General features: G+C 40.5%; 1 protein-coding gene across 6 annotated transcripts in view; it reads left to right on the top strand.

Annotated features, from left to right (window-relative positions):
* The window catches only part of arl13b (ARF like GTPase 13B), a 132969-nt gene extending 119824 nt beyond the window's left edge, over positions 1-13145 (top strand). For 4 of the 6 annotated variants that reach the window (XM_043700789.2, XM_043700787.2, XM_087992860.1 and 1 more), the window contains one exon: positions 9386-13145. In XM_043700789.2, coding sequence (XP_043556724.2) covers positions 9386-9462 — 77 coding nt within the window. In that variant the 3' untranslated portion in view covers positions 9463-13145. The remainder of the gene's footprint in view (positions 1-9385) is intronic. The other 2 variants (XM_087992861.1, XM_043700788.2) reach the window with 1 other exon arrangement.
* The last annotated feature ends 5283 nt before the right edge of the window (positions 13146-18428 follow it).

Below are 18428 nucleotides of genomic sequence, written 5' to 3'. Positions count from 1 at the left end.
AGGACACCCGTACCAATCAACCACACCGCCCTGTGGCCCAACATTTCAACTCTCCCTCCCACTCTGCTGAGGACATGGAGGTCCTGGGTCTCCTCCACCACTGCTCTCTCATCACCGACGCCTGGAGGAAGAACGCCTCATCTTCTGCCTCGGAACACTTCAACCCCAGGGCATCAGTGTGGACTTCAACAGGTTCCTCATTTCCCCCCCCACCTTACCCTAGCTCCAACCTTTCAGCTCAGCATCGCCCTCATGACCTGTCCTACCTGCCTATCTTCCTATCCACTCCACCCTCCTCTCTGACCTTTCACCTCCATCCCCACCCCCATTCTCCTATTGTACTCTATGCTACTTTCTCCTCACCCCCACCCCCCCTCTCATTTATCTCTCCACTCTGCAGGCACCCTGCCTCTATTCCTGATGAAGGGCTTTTGCCCGAAACACGATTTTCCTGCTCCTCAGATGCTGCCTGACCTGCTGTGCTTTTCCAGCACCACTCTAATCTTTAACTTTCCTAATATTGATTGTAACCTACTTTGTTCAAATAGTTGGATGGAGCAGTTTTTGTCAGGTGTTTCCAGGAAGCGTTCCTGATGCAATATATAGATAGCCAACTAAAGGGGAGGCCATATTGGATTTAGTGCTTGATGATAAACCATGCCAGGTATCAGACCTCTGCCTAAATTGGGAGCAGATGTTCTCAGGGAAATGCATGACAGAAATGTGGAGGTTGTTTAGGAGTCACTTGCTAATAGTGCTGGACAGATTTGTCCCACTAAGGTAAGGAAGGGATGGTAGGTTGAAAGAACCACTGGTGACAAGGAACATCTAGTCAAGAAGAAGAAGGAAGCTTACTTAAGGTTGAGGAGGCAAGGATCAGACAGGGCTTTAGAGGGTTACAAGGTAGCCAGGAAGCAACTGAAGAATGGACTTAGGAGAGCTAGAAGGGAGTATGAGAAAACTTTAATGGGCAGGTTTAAGCAAAATCCTAAGGCATTGTACACTTATGTGAGGACAAGAGGATGGCCAGAGTGAGGGTAGGACAGATCCAGGATTGTTGGGAGAACTTGTGTCTGGAGTCACAGGAAATCGGGGAGGTCCTTAATGAATACTTTGTTTCAGTATTCACTACTAAGATTGACCTTGACATTTCTGAGGATAGCTTGAAACAGACTGATATGCTAGAACAAGTTGATGTTAGGAAGGAAGATGTGCTAGAAATTTTGAAAAACATAAGGATAGGTAAATCCCCTGGCCTAGATGGGATATACCCTAAGTTATGCCAAGAAGCGAGGGAAGAGATTGCTGCGCCTTTGGCGATGACCTTTGCATCCCCACTGTCCTCTGGAGTAGTGCCAGATGATTGGAGTGTGGCAAATGTTATTCCCTTGTTCAAAAAAAGGAATAGGGATAACCCTGGGAATTACAGATCAGTCAGTCTTACGTCAGTGGTGGGCAAAGTATTAGAGAGGATTCTGAGAGACAGGATTTATGGTTACTTGGAAAAACAGAGCTTGATTACAGATTGTCAGCAAGGCTTTGTGAGGGGCAGGTTATGCCTCACAAACCTTCCTGAATTCTTTGAGGATGTGACAAAACACATTGATGAAGATAGAGCAGTGGATGTGGTGCACATGGATTTTAGCAAGGCGTTTGATAAGGTTCCCCATGGTAGGCTCATTCAGAAAGTAAGGAGGCATGGGATACAGAGAAATTTGGCCATCTGGATACACAATTGGCTGGCCTATAGAAGACAGAAGGTGGTGGTAGATGGAAAGTATTCAGCCTGGAGCTCGGTGACCAGTGGTGTTCCACAGGGATCTCTGCTCTTTGTGAATTTTATAAATGACTTGGATGAGGAAGTGGAAGGGTGGGTTATATGTTTGCCGATGACACAAAGGTTAGTGGAGTTGTGGATAGTGTGGAGCGCTGTTGTAGGTTGCAACGGGACATTGACAGAATGCAGAACTGGGCTGATAAGTGGCAGATGGAGTTCAACCTGTAAAAGTGTGAAGTCATTCATTTTGGAAGGTCAAATTCGAATACAAAATATAGGATTAAAGGCAGGGTCCTTAGCAGTGTGGAGGAACAGAGGGTTCTTGGGGTCCATGTCCATCCATCCCTCAAAGTTGCCACCCAAGTTGATCAGGTTGTTAAGAAGGCATATGTGCGTGGCTTTCATCAGCATGGGGATTGAGTTTAAGAGCTGCAAAGTTATGCTGCAGTTCTATAGAGCCCTGGGTAGACCATTTTTGGAATATTGTATTCAGTTCTGGTCACCTCATTATAGGAAAGATATGGAAGCTTTTAGAGAGGGTGCAGAGGAGATTTACCAGGATGGTGCCTGGACTGGAGGGCATGCCTTATGAAGGAAGGTTGAGAGGGCTAGCTCTTTTCTCATTGGAGCGAAGAAGGTTGAGAGGTGACTTGATAGAGGTGTGCAAGATGTTGAGAGGTATAGATAGAGTGGATAGGCAGAAACATTTTCCCATGGCGGAAATGTCTGTCATGAAGGGACATAATTTTAAGGTGATTGGAGGAAGGTTTAAGGGAGATGTCGGAGATAGGTTCTTTACATAGTAGTGTGTGTCAAATGCCCTGCCAGTGGTGGTAATAGTGTCAGATACGTTGGAGCATTTAAGCGACTCATGCATGGGTACATGGAAGTTAGTACAATGAAGGGTATGTAGGTTAGTCTTACCTTAGAATAGAATAAAAAAACTGGCACAACGTTGAGGGCTGAAAAGCCTGTTCTGTGCTGTACTGTTCTATGTTAAGAGGACATCCACTTGGTCAAGTCCCATCAGGATCTTACATGGTTCAATTAAGTCACCTTTTACTCTCTGGAGGATACAGGACTAGCCTGTCTAGCCTTGCTTTGTAATGCAATGCATATCTTCCAGGTTGAATTGCTGAATTGCTTTCAATACATTAACATCTTCTCCTAAGTATGATGACCAGTTCTGTACTCAGTATTCTAGGATGTAGTCTCACCAACACCTTGTATAACTGAAGCATACCCTCCCTCGTCTTGCATTCAATTACCCTCGAAATAAAACATAACGTTCTATTAGTTTCTGGAACTGTAAACTAACCTTATGTAATTCATGCACAATTCTCTGTATCTCTGAGCTCTGCAATTTCTCATCCTTTAGATCATATGCATTTTATTCTTTCTGCCAAAATTGATAATTTCACCCTTTCCACATTGTACTCCATTTGCAAGCTCTACATCCTTTTGTACGCTCAACTAATTTCTTTAGAGAACTCCGATAAATTAGTTAAACATTGAGAAAATCATGTTGGCTCTGCCGAATTACTTTGAACTTATTTAACTGTCCTATTATAATGTCTTTAATAATTATCAGGCCAGGCAGCTTAAGGAGGTACAGAAGTCAACATTTCAGGTGTAACCCTTCCTCAGGACTGAGAAAGGTTTACACCTGAAACATCAACCTCTGCACCTCCTGATGCTGCCTGACTTGTTGTGTTATTCCAGCCTCCTCCCTGTCTACTTTGGATTCCAGTATTTGCAGGGTTTTTTTGTCTTTAATAATTATCGTTCAGGTCTGCAGCATGGCCATTGTGGCACATCAAAATCAAACTCAGAAGAGATGATGAGCTGGCTGTGTTATAGAGAGACATATTTAAATTACCTGCATGTTTCCATAGGAACGTAGAATACAGGAGGAGGAATAAGTTACTTAGCCCATCAAGCCTGATCCACTATCAGTATAATCATTGGCTGATCACCCAATTCAATGCCTTGTTCCTGCTTTCTCCCCATACCCTTAGATCTATTTTTTAGGGCTGAATAGATCAATCTCCTTGTTGAAAATATTTAGTGTTTTGGCTTCACTGCTTTCTGTGGGACAGTATTTATATGCATTGACAGGGCAGAGATAATAATGGAACAGTCAGCATCGTTTTGTTCAGGGGAGGTCATGTCTCATCAACTTGAATGAATTTTTCAGAGGTGACCAAATATGTAGATGAGAGCAATGTGTCTACTTGGACTTCAGTTAGGTTTTTGATAAGGTCTCACATGAAACAAGATAGCAAAGGTGAGAGTCCACGGGATCCACGGAAACCTGGTAAACCTCTTTTTGCATGCTCTCCAAAGCCTTCACATCTTCCCTATAGTTGGTGACCAGATTGCCACAACATACTCCAAATGTGACCTAACTTTATACAGCTGCAAAATGATTTGTCAACTTTTATACTTAATGTCTCGACCGATGAATGCCATACGCCTTCTTTATCACCTTATTCACTTGTGTTACCACTTTCAGGGAGCTGTGGGCTTATACCCCAAGATCCTTCTGGATAACGATGCTCCTCTTGTATTTGATCTCCCAAAACTTTTGCCCAGATTAAACTCCTCTCCCATTTCTTTGCCCAATTTTCCAATTGATCTATATCCTGCTGTATCATTTGACAATGTTCCTCACAAGTCCACCAATTTTTGCCTTGTCTGCAAACTTACTAATCAGACAACCTGCAATGCAACAAACAGCCAAGTAGTGAAGACTTCAAGACTAGATGAAATGTTAAATCATTGGGGAAGGCACTAGATGTGGAGTGGGAGTCTGATTGAATTGTTCCCCTTTGAGACCACCTACCTTTTTTTTATTATTCATTCATGGAATGAAGGCATCATTGGCTAGGCCAGCATTTATTGCCCAGAAGGCAGTTATGAGTCAACCACATTGCTGTGGGCATGGAGTCACATGTAGGCCAGACCGGGTAAGGAAAGCAGTTTCCTTCCCTAAAGGACATTAGTGAACCAGATGGGTTTTTCCACTAATCGACAATGGTCGTCATTAAATGGTTATCATTATACTCTTTAATTCTCGACATTCTATTGAATTCAAATTCTACCATCATCCATAGTGAGATTCAAACCCAAGTCTCCAAAACGTTATCTGGGTCAACAGTCCAGTGATAATACCACTAGGCCATCGCTTTCCCTTTTCAGTTGTCCCTTTCCACAATCCCAGCTTGGATCATGATAAGCAGCAACAATGTGCAGTTTAAACCACTGGATTTCCTGCTCTTTAATGGATCAGTCCTTCGTGGTGGCCAGCTGTCAGACACAAAAATTGATTTAACAACAAGTAGGTGAAAGAGGAAAGATTAAAAAAGGACCTAAGGGGTAACTTTTTCACAGAGAGGGTGGTACATGTATGGTAGGATCTGCCAGAGGAAGTGGTGGAGACAGGTACAATTACAACATTTAAAAGACATCTGGATGGGTATAAGAATACAAAGGGGTTAGAGGGATATGGGCCAAATGCTGGCAAATGGGGCTAGGTCAGATTGAAATTGTCTGGTTGGCATGGAAGAGTTGGACCGAATGGTCTGTTTCTGTGCTGTATCACTCTATGACCTACACTATATAAACAAAAGCAGTCCCAGCACTGATTATTGGTGAATACAACTAGACATATTAATAAACTCCTCTCCACAACTATCCTCTGTCTTATATGACCAAGCCAATTCTTGTAAACCTTCATTGTACTCCCTCCATAATCAGAACACCCTTCCTCAGATAAGGAGATCGAAGCTGCACAGAGTAATCTGGGTGTGGTCTTACTGACACCCTGTACCTTTGCAGCAAGACATCCCTGCTCCTCTCGATTCCTCTTGCTATGAAGGCCAACATACCATTTGCCTTCATTGCCTGCTGTGCCTACATACTTACTTTTAGTGTTGCACTTCCCATTTTCCAAATCTGTCATCATTCAGATAATAGCGAGCTACCAAAGTGTACAACCTCGTACTTATCCACAGTTTTACTGCATCTGCCATGCATTTAGCCACAAGGCCAAAACATGCAGAAGCTTCTCTGCATCTACTCATAGTGTACCTTTCCACACAGCTTTGTGTCATCTGCAAATGTTAAGATATGATATGTTGTGTCCTCATCTAAATCATATATATATATATTATGAATAGCTGGGGTGCAAGCACTGACCTGTAGTACACCACTTAGCCACTGGTCATGCCTGTCACTGGACAAAAGACCTATTTATTATTTTTCTTTGTTTCCTATCTGCCAACCAGTTTTCAATCCAATTTCCAAGTAATATTGATACTTTAAAATCCCAGTGCACATCAGAGTGAAGATATTGATATAAAGATAGAGAAAATATCCTAGTAATATATTTAAATCAGGAGGCTGAATGAAGAGAAAACATGGGGAATTTATAATCATGAGGAAGAACTGAGCAGTTGGAACTGTGGGTTGATAAATCCCCACTTCCCAATGGACTACAACCTAGGGTCTTAAAGGTAGCTAATGAGGTAGGAGATGCATTGCTGTTAATTTTCTAAAATTAATTAGATTCAGGAAAGGTTTCATCCGACTGGAAAGTAACAAGTATGATACCTCTATGCAAGAAGCCAGAAAAACCGCATACTGTAAGCTTGTCAGCTTGATATCTGTCATGAGGATGGTATTAATCAATCATTAAGGTTTTGTTTTTGCTGGGCACTTGGAAGAAATTAAAGTAATTGGAAAGTGTCAACTTGATTTTGTGAACGAATAATTGTGTATAATCTTATTTATTTGAATTTCTTAAACACATATTTGACAGTATCCATACAAATATTTATCAAGTAGTGTAGGAGCTTGTAGTGTATAGGGCAGCATAGTAACATAGCTAGAGTATTGGCTGACTACCAGAAAACAGAGTATGCATAAATGGGTCTTTTTTAGATTGGTAAGATGTGACAAACAGAATACTGCCACAGCCTGTGCTGGGTTTGCAACATTTTATGATTTGTGTAAATGATTTAGATGAGAAGATCGAATGACAGAAAGATGGGTAGGAAAGTATGTTATGAAGATGACATAACAGGGTGCAGACCAATATGGGGATAGTTTAAGTGAGTGGGCAAAAAAATCTGGCACATGGAATAACATGAGGGAAAGTGTGAACTTGTTCATTTTGATGGGAAGAATAAACAGGCAGAGTATAATTTAAACAAAACAACTGAGGAACTCTGAGGTGCGAACATATCTAGGTATTTTAGTACTCGAGTCACAAATACTTAGCGTGCAGGTACAAGACTAATAGAATGCTGTCCTTTATTATGAGCAGAAGGTAACTGAAGCATAACCTTTTATACAGAGCATTAATAAGACTACATCTTGAGTACTATGTATACTTTTGGTTTCCTTATTTAAGAAAGAATGTAAATACCTTGGAGGTGATTAGAAGGCACTTTATTAGATTGATATTTGGAATGAGTGGATTGTATTATGAGGGAAAATTGGGTTGGGCATGTTTTCACTGGAGTTTAGAAGGGTGAGGGATGATTTGATTGAAGTTTATAGTATCCTTGATGGTTTTAAGGTGACATGAAAGAATGTTTATTCTTGAGTTTAAGTCCAGGCTAAGAGTACTGTGTTAAAATTAGAGATCACCCTTTTAGGACAGAAATGAGGGGAATACTTCTGAGGTTTTTGTGACTTTGGAACTATCTGCCTCAGAAGATAATGGGGACAGCGTCATTGAATATTTTTAAGGCAAAGGTAAATAGATTAATGTTTGATGGGGAATCACAGGTTATCAGAGGAGACAGCAATATGTAATGAGGAACACTAACAGCTCAGCTATGATCTTATTAAATGATCAGGCAGGCTGACAAGGCTGAACGTTCTACTTTTGCTCCTACTTCATATGCCCATCAACTGATAGGCAATATTTGGTTATGGGTTGGATTTGTCTAATGTTTTGTGTGCTGGATATTCCTAGGCAATTTTCCACATTGTCAGTCAGATGCCAGTGTTGTAGCTGGGCTTGGACAGTGTTGTAGCTTTGGAGCACAAACTTTCAGTAGACTTGCTGAAATATTGTCAGGGCCCATTGCCTTTGCAATATCTAGTGGGTTCAGCCCCTTCATAATATCAATTGGAGTGAATTGAACTGGTTGAAGGCTGACATTTGTGATGGTGGGGACCTTGGGAGGAAGCTGAAGATCCAAAGGATCATCCATTTGATACTTGTAGCTGAAAATGGTGCAAATATAGTAAAGTGAGCATAAAATCTTAATTTAGTCTCCCCAAAATTGAAGGAGATGACTATTCTTCAGTGCCAATTTTCTTGTTAAGAGCATTTTATCATCTCTGGAAGCATCTTCTGGCCCTAAGAATTCTGGTGCCTGATTGCCACCTAGTGGCTCTTGCTGGAAGTACACACACATTATATTGTAGCAGATTTAGATTCAACTGTAATGTTCTCGCAATGTGTTACTATGCATGGTCAAAGCTCCATGTGAATATTTGTCCTTGTGGACCCAGTACCAGAAAGCAATTGTCCTCTCTTGAAACATACCTATAGCAAGTGATTTAGTGTTTTCAGAAGAGCAAGTGTAATGTACAGGATTTTCGGTACAAATTACCAGTGCCATGTCATTAAAATAAAATAGAGAACAGTGGATGTTGGAGATCTGAAATAAATACAGAACAGAAATTGCTGGCCAAACTCAACCGTTCTGACAGCATCTCTGGAGAGAAAACAGATGTAATATTTCAAGCCCAGTGATCTTTCTTCAGAACTTGATAAGTTAACTCTGTTTTCTTACCACATGTATTCCCAATGCATGAGAGGGGAGAAAACAGAGCAAAAAGAAAAATGAAATCCAAATGCATTACTAAACCACCCAGTGTTGTTTCCTGTATTAATAGATCATCTTTACAATTTAGATCACCAATCCTGTTGTGTTTATAGTTATCCTTTATTGTGGATCACTGCTGTGATGAAAATAAAACCTTTTTTCTCTTTTGTTCCAGTTTTTATTGAGTCGCAAAATCCATTGGGATGCAGCAACTCTGAAATATGTCACGTCAGACACATGCACTTATACAGTTCCTGAATCCTGATTGATTTACCACTCATCCTACAAGGCAGTTGGGACAATTGGTTCTGATGAGCTAATTAACCGCTGACCCCTATAGTGTTTTGAACAAAAATCATGAATGATACTTAATTTAAATGATTAAATCTTCTCATAAAGATTTGATGAGAAGTAGTATGAACTTATAAAATAATCACTACACTTTCTGTAGAAAACAATTAATTTCTGCCATGAGGTTTTAGGAAATAAATAAGATACATACGCTACAAATAAATACAAAGAACTGTCCAAGTATTGTCCAGACTAATATATTATGGTTATTATTTAAGCCCAAATATGTGAAGATTGCTTCCTAACATGAGTTGATTTGTGTATGCACTAATTACTATTAAAAACTCGAGGTTGTGTTGAGAATTAAGGCTTTACATTTGGTTTACACTTTTGTTGGTTGGTGCCATTAAGGAAATGCTATTAACCCTTGCATTAATCTGTTACATTTTCTTTTTAACTTACTCGACAGATTTTTACAGTAAGCCGCTACCACCAGTTCAAGTGAGCCAGAAACCAAATGCTGACACCCATGAAGTCATCTCCTAGCAGTATGGATCTCTTGTTACTCTCTGAACAAAACTAGGTAGTTTTTTTAATGTTTTATTTAAAAATCAAACTTATGATTCATTCTTTTCCATCAGAAGAGATTTTTTAAAAACTGAGCAAGAAGGGAAAGAATCTATCCTCACTTTTGAGAACAAAACAAAACTTTCCATACTGCAGTCAAGGACACTGTATTGCTACCACATCAGCATGTTCAGCAAAAGAATGGCTGCAATGGACAGGCTTACGTTTTGAGTAAAGTGTTGAATGGCTATCTTTAGCAAATCTTGGAGAAGAAAGAGGCAGTGAGACAATACACCACAGAAGTATTTTTTTCTGCTGTTTAAGCCAGTGGAATTTTGTATCAATTGAAAAGTTCATGAAGAAACTCAACCTGACCAAGAAAAACCTTTTTAATATAACATGTGATATTTGTACAGTACAAAACATGTTAATTGTGCTGAATGTTTTGTTTTGATTAGTCTTTCTAGAAGATGCAACATAGTCATGCAAGTAATTATGTTTCAAACTGCAAATATTTTAGGTTTTGTTTCAAAGTTCAAGCAAGGACTCCTATTCATGTGGTCTTGAAACTCAGTGGATTAGATGTTTGCAAATACTGTAGCAAAGCTTTATTATATGTTCTATGTGGAACAAAATACGTCTTTTAAAAAAACATACCATGTAAAATTGGCAAGCATAATTCCTTCACTTCTCTCATACATTGTTGAATTGCCTCTGGATAGGCTCTTATAACTGCTTGTAATAATATCTCAGATTTTATATTGCAGAACTGCTAGTCTTTTGAAGACTCAAATTTTGCAATCAGTGTGAACAAATCACGATTATATAGATTACAGTCATATGAGATATTATTTTGGAAATTGCTTGTATTTTCCATTCAAAGCTGTAGGTAGACCTGTATTTCTAGAGAACAGATATAATGTAGTATACTTCAATAATCATAAAAGTTGTGTGTAAAATTTAGAGTTTTTATCTTAACTAGAACTATCTATATTGTTTCTGTGATGCTTATTCATTTTCTTAAAATGTTTGACCATATTTGTTTATAATTGTTACTATTTTGTATTTATCTAATTAGTTTGTGAGTTTTTCAAGCACTTTGTACACCTTTCAGAAAGAATCTTGCATTTTTATAAAAGTATTACTTGTCGTGAAAAGATAGAGTGAATCCCTTGTTAAAACCTTAAGAAATAATAACAAGAGATGGCTAAATGGCCACTCAAAGCTATTTTGTCATTAGGGAAGATCATGGTCAAGCTTCAACCCACCAGCTCTTTCACATATCTCTTGAGTGCAAACTATCTCAGTCTCAGCACTAAATAAACTCAACAACTAAGCATCTTTTTTCTGATAGACAAAATTACAAAAATTCCTAACCCCTTGATGAAGGCAGTTATTCTCCATGATCCTTATCCTGAAACTATAACCCCTAATACTAGACTTTGCAGCCAGATAAATGACATAGCAGATGCTAGGGTGCCAAGTTTATTCAGAATATTTTTTGTTTCAGAGAGATCACTTCAAATTATTCTTAGCTCCAGAGAATGTCGAATCGCTGTATTCGCTCTCTCCTCACATGACAACACTGTTATTCCCAGAAGTCAATCTGATGAAACTCCATTGACTCACTTATAGGGCAATCATATCTTACTCTTGGGTAAGGATATCAAATTCATTTATGGTCTTTCCAAATTCTGTACTACTGCAATAAGACATCCTTACCTGTATATTATGACTCACTTGCAATAAAAGTCAATATGTCCTTGGTGCATGCTGCACTTATTATGTACATGAACACCTAAATCCCTCTGAACATCTACATTTATTAGATCATTAATGTTTAAAAAATGTTTTTATTCTTCCTACTAAAGTGAATGACTTCACATTTCTTCACACTGTCCTCCGTCTCCAACCTCCCTGCAGTTACACTGTCCTCCACCTCCAACCTCCCTGCAGTTACACTGTCCTCCGTCTCCAACCTCCCTACAGTTACACTGTCCTCCGTCTCCAACCTCCCTAGTTACACTGTCCTCCGTCTCCAACCTCCGTACAGTTACACTGTCCTCCGTCTCCAACCTCCCTGCAGTTACACTGTCTTCCGTCTCCAACCACCCTACAGTTACACTGTCCTCCGTCTCCAACCTCCCTACAGATACACTGCCCTCCGTCTCCAACCTCCCTACAGTTACACTGTCCTCCGTCTCCAACCTCCCTACAGTTACACTGTCCTCCGTCTCCAACCTCCCTGCAGTTACACTGTCCTCCGTCTCCAACCTCCCTGCAGTTACACTGTCCTCCGTCTCCAACCTCCCTACAGATACACTGCCCTCCGTCTCCAACCACCCTACAGTTACACTGCCCTCCGTCTCCAACCTCCCTACAGTTACACTGTCCTCCGTCTCCAACCTCCCTGCAGTTACACTGTCCTCCGTCTCCAACCTCCCTATAGATACACTGCCCTCCGTCTCCAACCTCCCTGCAGTTACACTGTCCTCCGTCTCCAATCTCCCTGCAGTTACACTGTCCTCCGTCTCCAACCTCCCTACAGTTACACTGTCCTCCGTCTCCAACCTCCCTGCAGTTACACTGTTCTTTATTGACCTGAAGTGAATAAAACCTGATAATGAATTTAATTAGAATAACTTCCTGTATTGACTTGGACACGTCACTTAATATCAAATGATTGTCTCATTAATCAAATCAAGGAAAGCAATTTTGCATCAGACTTTGGTGGAATACAATACCAACAAACACATTTAACAGTAAATTAGTTTTACGCATCTCAATTTCTCAAATTTGCCAAGTTTTTTTTTGCAATTAAATTATTCTGTACCAATTACATTTCTTCCACCAATTATCCAACTTTGCTCTTTCCTTGCCTGATTATGCTTCATGTTGTGTGAATCTCAGGAATGTTGTAATGCCCCACCATCTAAAAACTTTACATGTATCAACCTGAACATCTTGTGTCCCTGATGTATTGGGCAGCTATAATTGAGGTTAATCTGTTCTCATCTAATGTCGACACATGAATTTGACCCAAGAGAATTGATAGCTATCAGAACTTGGAGCACCAGATTATTACCTCCATGCTTGCTTTTCCTTTCTTTCCCACTGTCCACTTACCCAAGCAAACCATTAGTTTTGGGAAAATGAGACATTTGTCAATAACAGTCAGAGGCCCATCTGAAATAAAGATAAAAACTGTTGGAAATATTCAGCAGGTCTGACAACATCAGTGATGAGAGGAACAGAGTTCATGTTTCTGTTCAATGATTTTGCATGAAAACTTTATGAAATTGACAAACAACAGACAAGTCGTTGGACCCATCACTTTATTAAACACAATACCAACAATGATGGTGTATTCATTTTTGGTAACATTAAAGTTCTCAGATTTGTAACATTAGATATTTGTATTGAAGTATTTATATTTCTGCTAACTTTCCTATTTTTTTCTTAATCCAAACACAAAATATATAATTTTTATCACAGTCGGTTGTTACTGTTGTTGTTATTTATTTTGTTTCTGGACAAAGTATTAGATAATGTGCTCTGCAGTTAATTCACACATTGATTTGCATTAATATTTCTTGTAAAAAGGTTATTCTTTGGATTCAAACAACACTAAGAAGCATTATAAAATAAATATTTTGACTTGCGTTGTGCTTACTCAAATTTCTTTTTGAAAGTAGTGACATCTATTATTTTGATCATTTCTATTGTAATCTATCTTTTGGAGTCTTGTAATTTTGTTTTTAAATGTACTAATTACTTATAGTTATTAGTTTGTCTGAAGTCAATACAGGCTGTACCTTCCTAATCCACCACTCTGTGATCCAATATCCACATTACAGTTCCAGTCCTAGTTTTAGACTTTATAAAGTGGCATTTGGGTGTCAGGATCATGTCATGTACATGTCCAGTCTGCACTCACATTTATTTTATAGCATATTTTCTTTTCTGTCTGGAATAATTCAGATAAAATGTATTGGACCCTTTGGTAAAAAGGTTTATCTTGTTGCTCATAGCAAGGCTGTGCAGGAGGCATTAAAAAAATGCTTCAACCTCACACAGAAATAAATGCCTTTCGTGCCATTGGTGCTTATGGAACATCATCCCTTTCCAGATTTTCTATTCAGGTTCATTTGTTGTTTCAAAATATGAATTACAGGAAGAAAGTTCTATTGAATTTAATGATAAAATGCAGACAGTGATGAACATGTTGCACAGTGCTCTTTAAGATTGTGTATGACGTTCTGTGGTTCAGCAAGGCCTGGCCGCAACACTGCCTAATTACAAAGGTCAACCTGTATTGTACTGTGTAGTAGAGTTTGAATGTCACTGGAAAATGTCTTAGTCAGAAGGTAACATCTGATTAAATCAATTGTACTATGCATCAGAGCTTCATTTAATAACTGAAGGTTTTATGATCTTCCAAAGTAAAAAGAATATCTTTTAAAAGATGTTGAACAGTTCTTCTTCTATCAGGTTTAGTTTGAATATGTAGGTGTGACACAGGTTTACTGGTAATTATTCCTTTTATTTGGGTTCAGAGTCCTACAGCATGGAAACAAACGCTTCGGTCCAACTCATCCACGCCAACCAATCTTCCCAATCTGACCTAGTGCCATTTTCCAGCAGTTTGCCCATATTCCTCTCAACCCTTCCTATTCATATACCCATCCAGATGCCTTTTAAATGTTACAAATGTACCAGCCTTCCCCACTTCCTCTGGCAGCTCATTCCATACACGCACCACCCTCTTCATTAAAAAGTTACCCCTCAGGTCCTTTTTAAATCTTTCCCCTCTCACCGTAAATATATGCCCTCTAGATTTGGACTCCCCCACCTCAGGAAAAAGACTTTGGGTGTTCACCCTCTCCATGCCCCTCATAATTTTATAAACCTATATAAAGTCACCCCTCAGCCTCCAACGCTCGAGGGAAAAAAGTCTCGGTCTATTCAGCCTCCCCCTGGAACTCAAACTTTCCAATCCCAGCAACATCCTTGTAAATCTTATCTGCATCCTCTCAGGATTTACAACATCCTTTCTATAGAAGGGTGACCAGAATCGTATGCAGTACTCCAAAAGTGGCCTTACTATTGTCCCATACCAGGGGTGGGGAACCTGCGGCCTTCTAGGCCATTGTGTGTGGCCTTTTGAATGAATCCAAATTTTGCAGAACAAATCTTTTATTTTTTATTTCGTCCTTTATTATTTTTATTTTAATCTTAAAATGAATGTATTTAAAATACCGGAGAGTAAAAGAAAATTCAATGAAATAATCCTCACAGACTGGCCGCCACAATTAAAACAATTGGTAAGTCATAAGGGCTATTTCGACATTTGCTATGCTTATGATTTAGTTCTAATGCGACTCTGGAATGTACGTTATCTTCCCTGCCTGACTGGCGCCACTACCGCTGCATTTCTGTATGATATCATGTCAAAGCAAAATGACTTGAATATTTCTTTGCAAAGTAAAACTAGGTCTATATACGATATGTGGCAAAAAAAATCCAAGCATTTCGAAAAAAGCTATCTTTTTTTCAAAACTCCTCTTCAAAAGGAAATTTCGGATGAACATTTTCCCAGTTAGCAAAGGTCATTGATGAACAGGAGGATTCTTGAGAATCATTTGAAGAATACGCAACTGTTATAGACTTATTAATTGGAGAATACAATGAAAGGTTCTCTGACTTTGAGAATCATGACATCACACTCAAATTACCATTTCAACCTCACCTAGTTGATGTCTCCAAGGCTCCTAAAGAACTACAGATGGAATTGATTGAGCTCTCAGAAGATGACATTTTAAAGTCCTTATTTGACGCTTAAGAAAGATCCGATCGAAATATGGAAAAATGTAATAGAATACCCATGCTTTCGGCAACATGCACGAAAAATGCTTTCTTGCTTTTCATCCTCTTATTGCTGCAAATCTACGTTCTCCTACTTAACCAAAATCAAGACACTCTTAAGGTCACAAATGACGGCTACCCATCTAGAGGATCAGCTAAAACTGCAGACCTCCATGCTGAAACCAAATATTCAAATACCTTCCTACAAAAAGCAGTCACAACAAAGTAATTAGAAGGTTAGTTAACTTTAGAATTAACTTTTTTTTCTTTTTTTAATTAGTACATAGTAGTTAGATTTTTACAAAATAATGTGAATTTTGAAGAATATATCATTGAAGTTTCTTGGATGCGGCCTTTTTGATTACAAAATGCAGCCTTCCAACATGAAAAGGTTCCCCACCTCTGTCCTATACAGCTGTAAAGTGACATCTCAACTCCAGTCCTCAATATTATAACCAATGAAGGCAAACATGCCAAATGCCTTCTTCACCACTCTCTACCTGCAGCTCCACTTTCAAGGAACTATGCATCTGCACCCCTCGGTCTCTTTGTTTGACAACTCTCCCCAGGGCCTTACCGTTAACTGTACAAGTGCTGCCCTGGTTTGCTCTACCAAAATGCAATACATCGCATTTATCTAATAAACTCCATCTGCAACTCTTCAGCCCATTGGCCCATCTGATCAAGGTCCATCCAAATCATTTCTATAAATTATAAAAAGCAATGGATCCAGCACCAATTCTTGTAGCACACCACTGGTCACAGGCCTGCAATCTGAAAAGTAACCCTCTACCACCACACACTGTCTGCTACTTTCAAGCCAATTTTCTATCCAATTGGCTTGGTCTCCGTGGATCCCATGTGATCTAACCTTACTAATCAGTCTATCATGCAGGAACTTATTGAATGCTAAAGCCCATGTAGACAATACCTACCACATTGCCTTTATTGATCTTCTTTGTTGCCTCTTCGAACAACTCAGTCAAGTTAAGAATCATAGAATCCCTACAGTGTGGAAGCAGGTAATTTGGCCCATCAATAACAACCCTCTGAAGAACATCCCATCCAGACCCCCAATCCCTTTAACTCTGCATTTATCATGGCTAATCCACCTAGCTAGGAGACGGTGAGGTCTGCAGATGCTGGAGGTCAGAGTTGAGAGTGTGCTGCTGGAAAAGCACATCAGGTCAGGCAACATCCAAGGAGTAGGAAAATCAATGTTTTGTGCCAGAGCCCTTCATCAGGAATGAGGCTGGGAGCCTCGAGGGTGGAGAGATAAAAGGGAGGAAGGTGGGGCTGGGGAGAAGGTAGCTGTGAGTGCAATAGGAGGATGGAGGTGGGGGTAAAGGTGATCGGTTAGAGAGGAGGGTGAAGCGGATAGGTGGGAAGGAAGATTGATAGGTGGGACAGGTCATGAGGACGGTGCTGAGCTGGAAGGTTGGAACTGGGGCAAGGTGGGGTGAGAGGAAATGATGAAACTGGTGATGTCCACCTTGAAGCCATGGGGTTGAAGGGTCCCAAGGTGGAAGATACGTTGTTCTTCCTCCAGACTTTGGGTGGTGAGGGAATGGCAACGGAGGAGCCCAGGACCTGGATGTCCTCGGCAGAGTGGGAGGTGGAGTTGAAATGTTCAGCCAGGGGCGATGGGGTTGGTTGGTGTGGGTGTCCTGGAGATGTTCTCTAAAGCGTTCTGTGAGAAGACATCCAGTCTCCCCAATGTAGAGGAGAACACACCAGGAGCAATGGATACAGTAAATGACGTGTGAAAATGCAGGTGAAACTTTGATGGATGTGGAAGGCTCCTTTGGGGCCTTGGACAGAGGTGAGGAGGGAGGTGGGGGCACAGGTTTTGCAATTCCTGCAATGGCAGGGCAAAGTGCCAGGAGGGGAGGGTGGGTTGGTGAGGGGGCATGGTCCTGACCAGGCGATCGCAGACGGAACAGTCTTTGCAGAAAGCAGACAGGGGTGGGGAGGGAAATATATCTCTGGAGGTGGGGTCCATTTGTAGGTGGCGGAAATGTTGGTGGGGTGGAAGATGAGGACCAGGATGGTTCTGTCCTTGTGGTTGGAGGGGTGGGGTTTGAGGGCGGAGGTGTGGGATATGAACGAGATACATTTGGAAGGCATCTTCAACCGTGTGGGAGAGGAAAGTTTGGTCTTTAAAGATGGAGGCTATCTGGTGTGTTCTGTGGTGGAACTGGTCCTCTTTGGAGCAGATGCGGCAGAGGTGGAGGAATTGGGAATATGGGATGGCATTTTTGCAGGTGGCAGGGTAGGAGGAGGTGTAATCCAGGTAGTTGTGGGAATCAGTGGGTTTGTAAAAAAATGTTAGTGTTGAGTCGATCCTCGTGGAGGGAGATGGAGAGGTCTAGGAAGGGGAGGGAGTTGTCAGAGATGGTCCAGGTGAATTTAAGGTCAGGGTGGAATGTGTTGGTGAAGTTGATGTACTGTTCGACCTCCTTGTGGGAGCACGAGGTGGCACCAATGCAGTCATCAATGTAGTGGAGCAAGAGGTGGGAAGTGGTGCTGGTGTAACATCAACGTAGCAGAAGAAGCATTCCTGGACACTATGGGCAATTTAGCACAGCCAATCTACCTAATCTGCACATCTTTTGATTGTGGGAGGAAACTGGAGCACCCAGAGGAAACCCACACAGATGCTGGGAGAATGTGCAAACTCCAAGGTTGGAATAGAATTTAGATCCCTGTGAGGCAGTAGTACTAACCACTAAGCCACTGTGCTGTTAGTAAGGTATAATTTACCCTACACAAAGCCATATTGACTAACCCTAATCAGTCCTTGCCTTTCCAAATACATGTAAATCCTGTTCCTCTCAATCTTGTCGAACAACACACACACTAATGAAGTAAAGTTCACTGGTTTTTAGTTCCCTGGCATTTCCTTACAGCCTTGCTTAGATAATGGTACCACATAAGCCAACCTAAAGACTTCCAGCACCTCACCTGTGGGCATCAATGATACAAATATCTCAGTAAGGGGCCTAGCAATCTCTTCCCTATCTTCCATAAAGTTCTGGGAAACACCTGATCAGGTCCCATGTGTCTACTTTTATATGTTT

This window comes from Chiloscyllium plagiosum, unplaced genomic scaffold, assembly GCF_037043375.1.
Source record: "Chiloscyllium plagiosum isolate Xiang-an unplaced genomic scaffold, Cpla_swu_hap1 HiC_scaffold_12, whole genome shotgun sequence".
NCBI lineage: Eukaryota > Metazoa > Chordata > Chondrichthyes > Orectolobiformes > Hemiscylliidae > Chiloscyllium > Chiloscyllium plagiosum.
The sequence above is the reverse complement of the archived record's forward strand: the minus strand, read 5'-3'. Positions and strand labels throughout refer to the sequence as shown.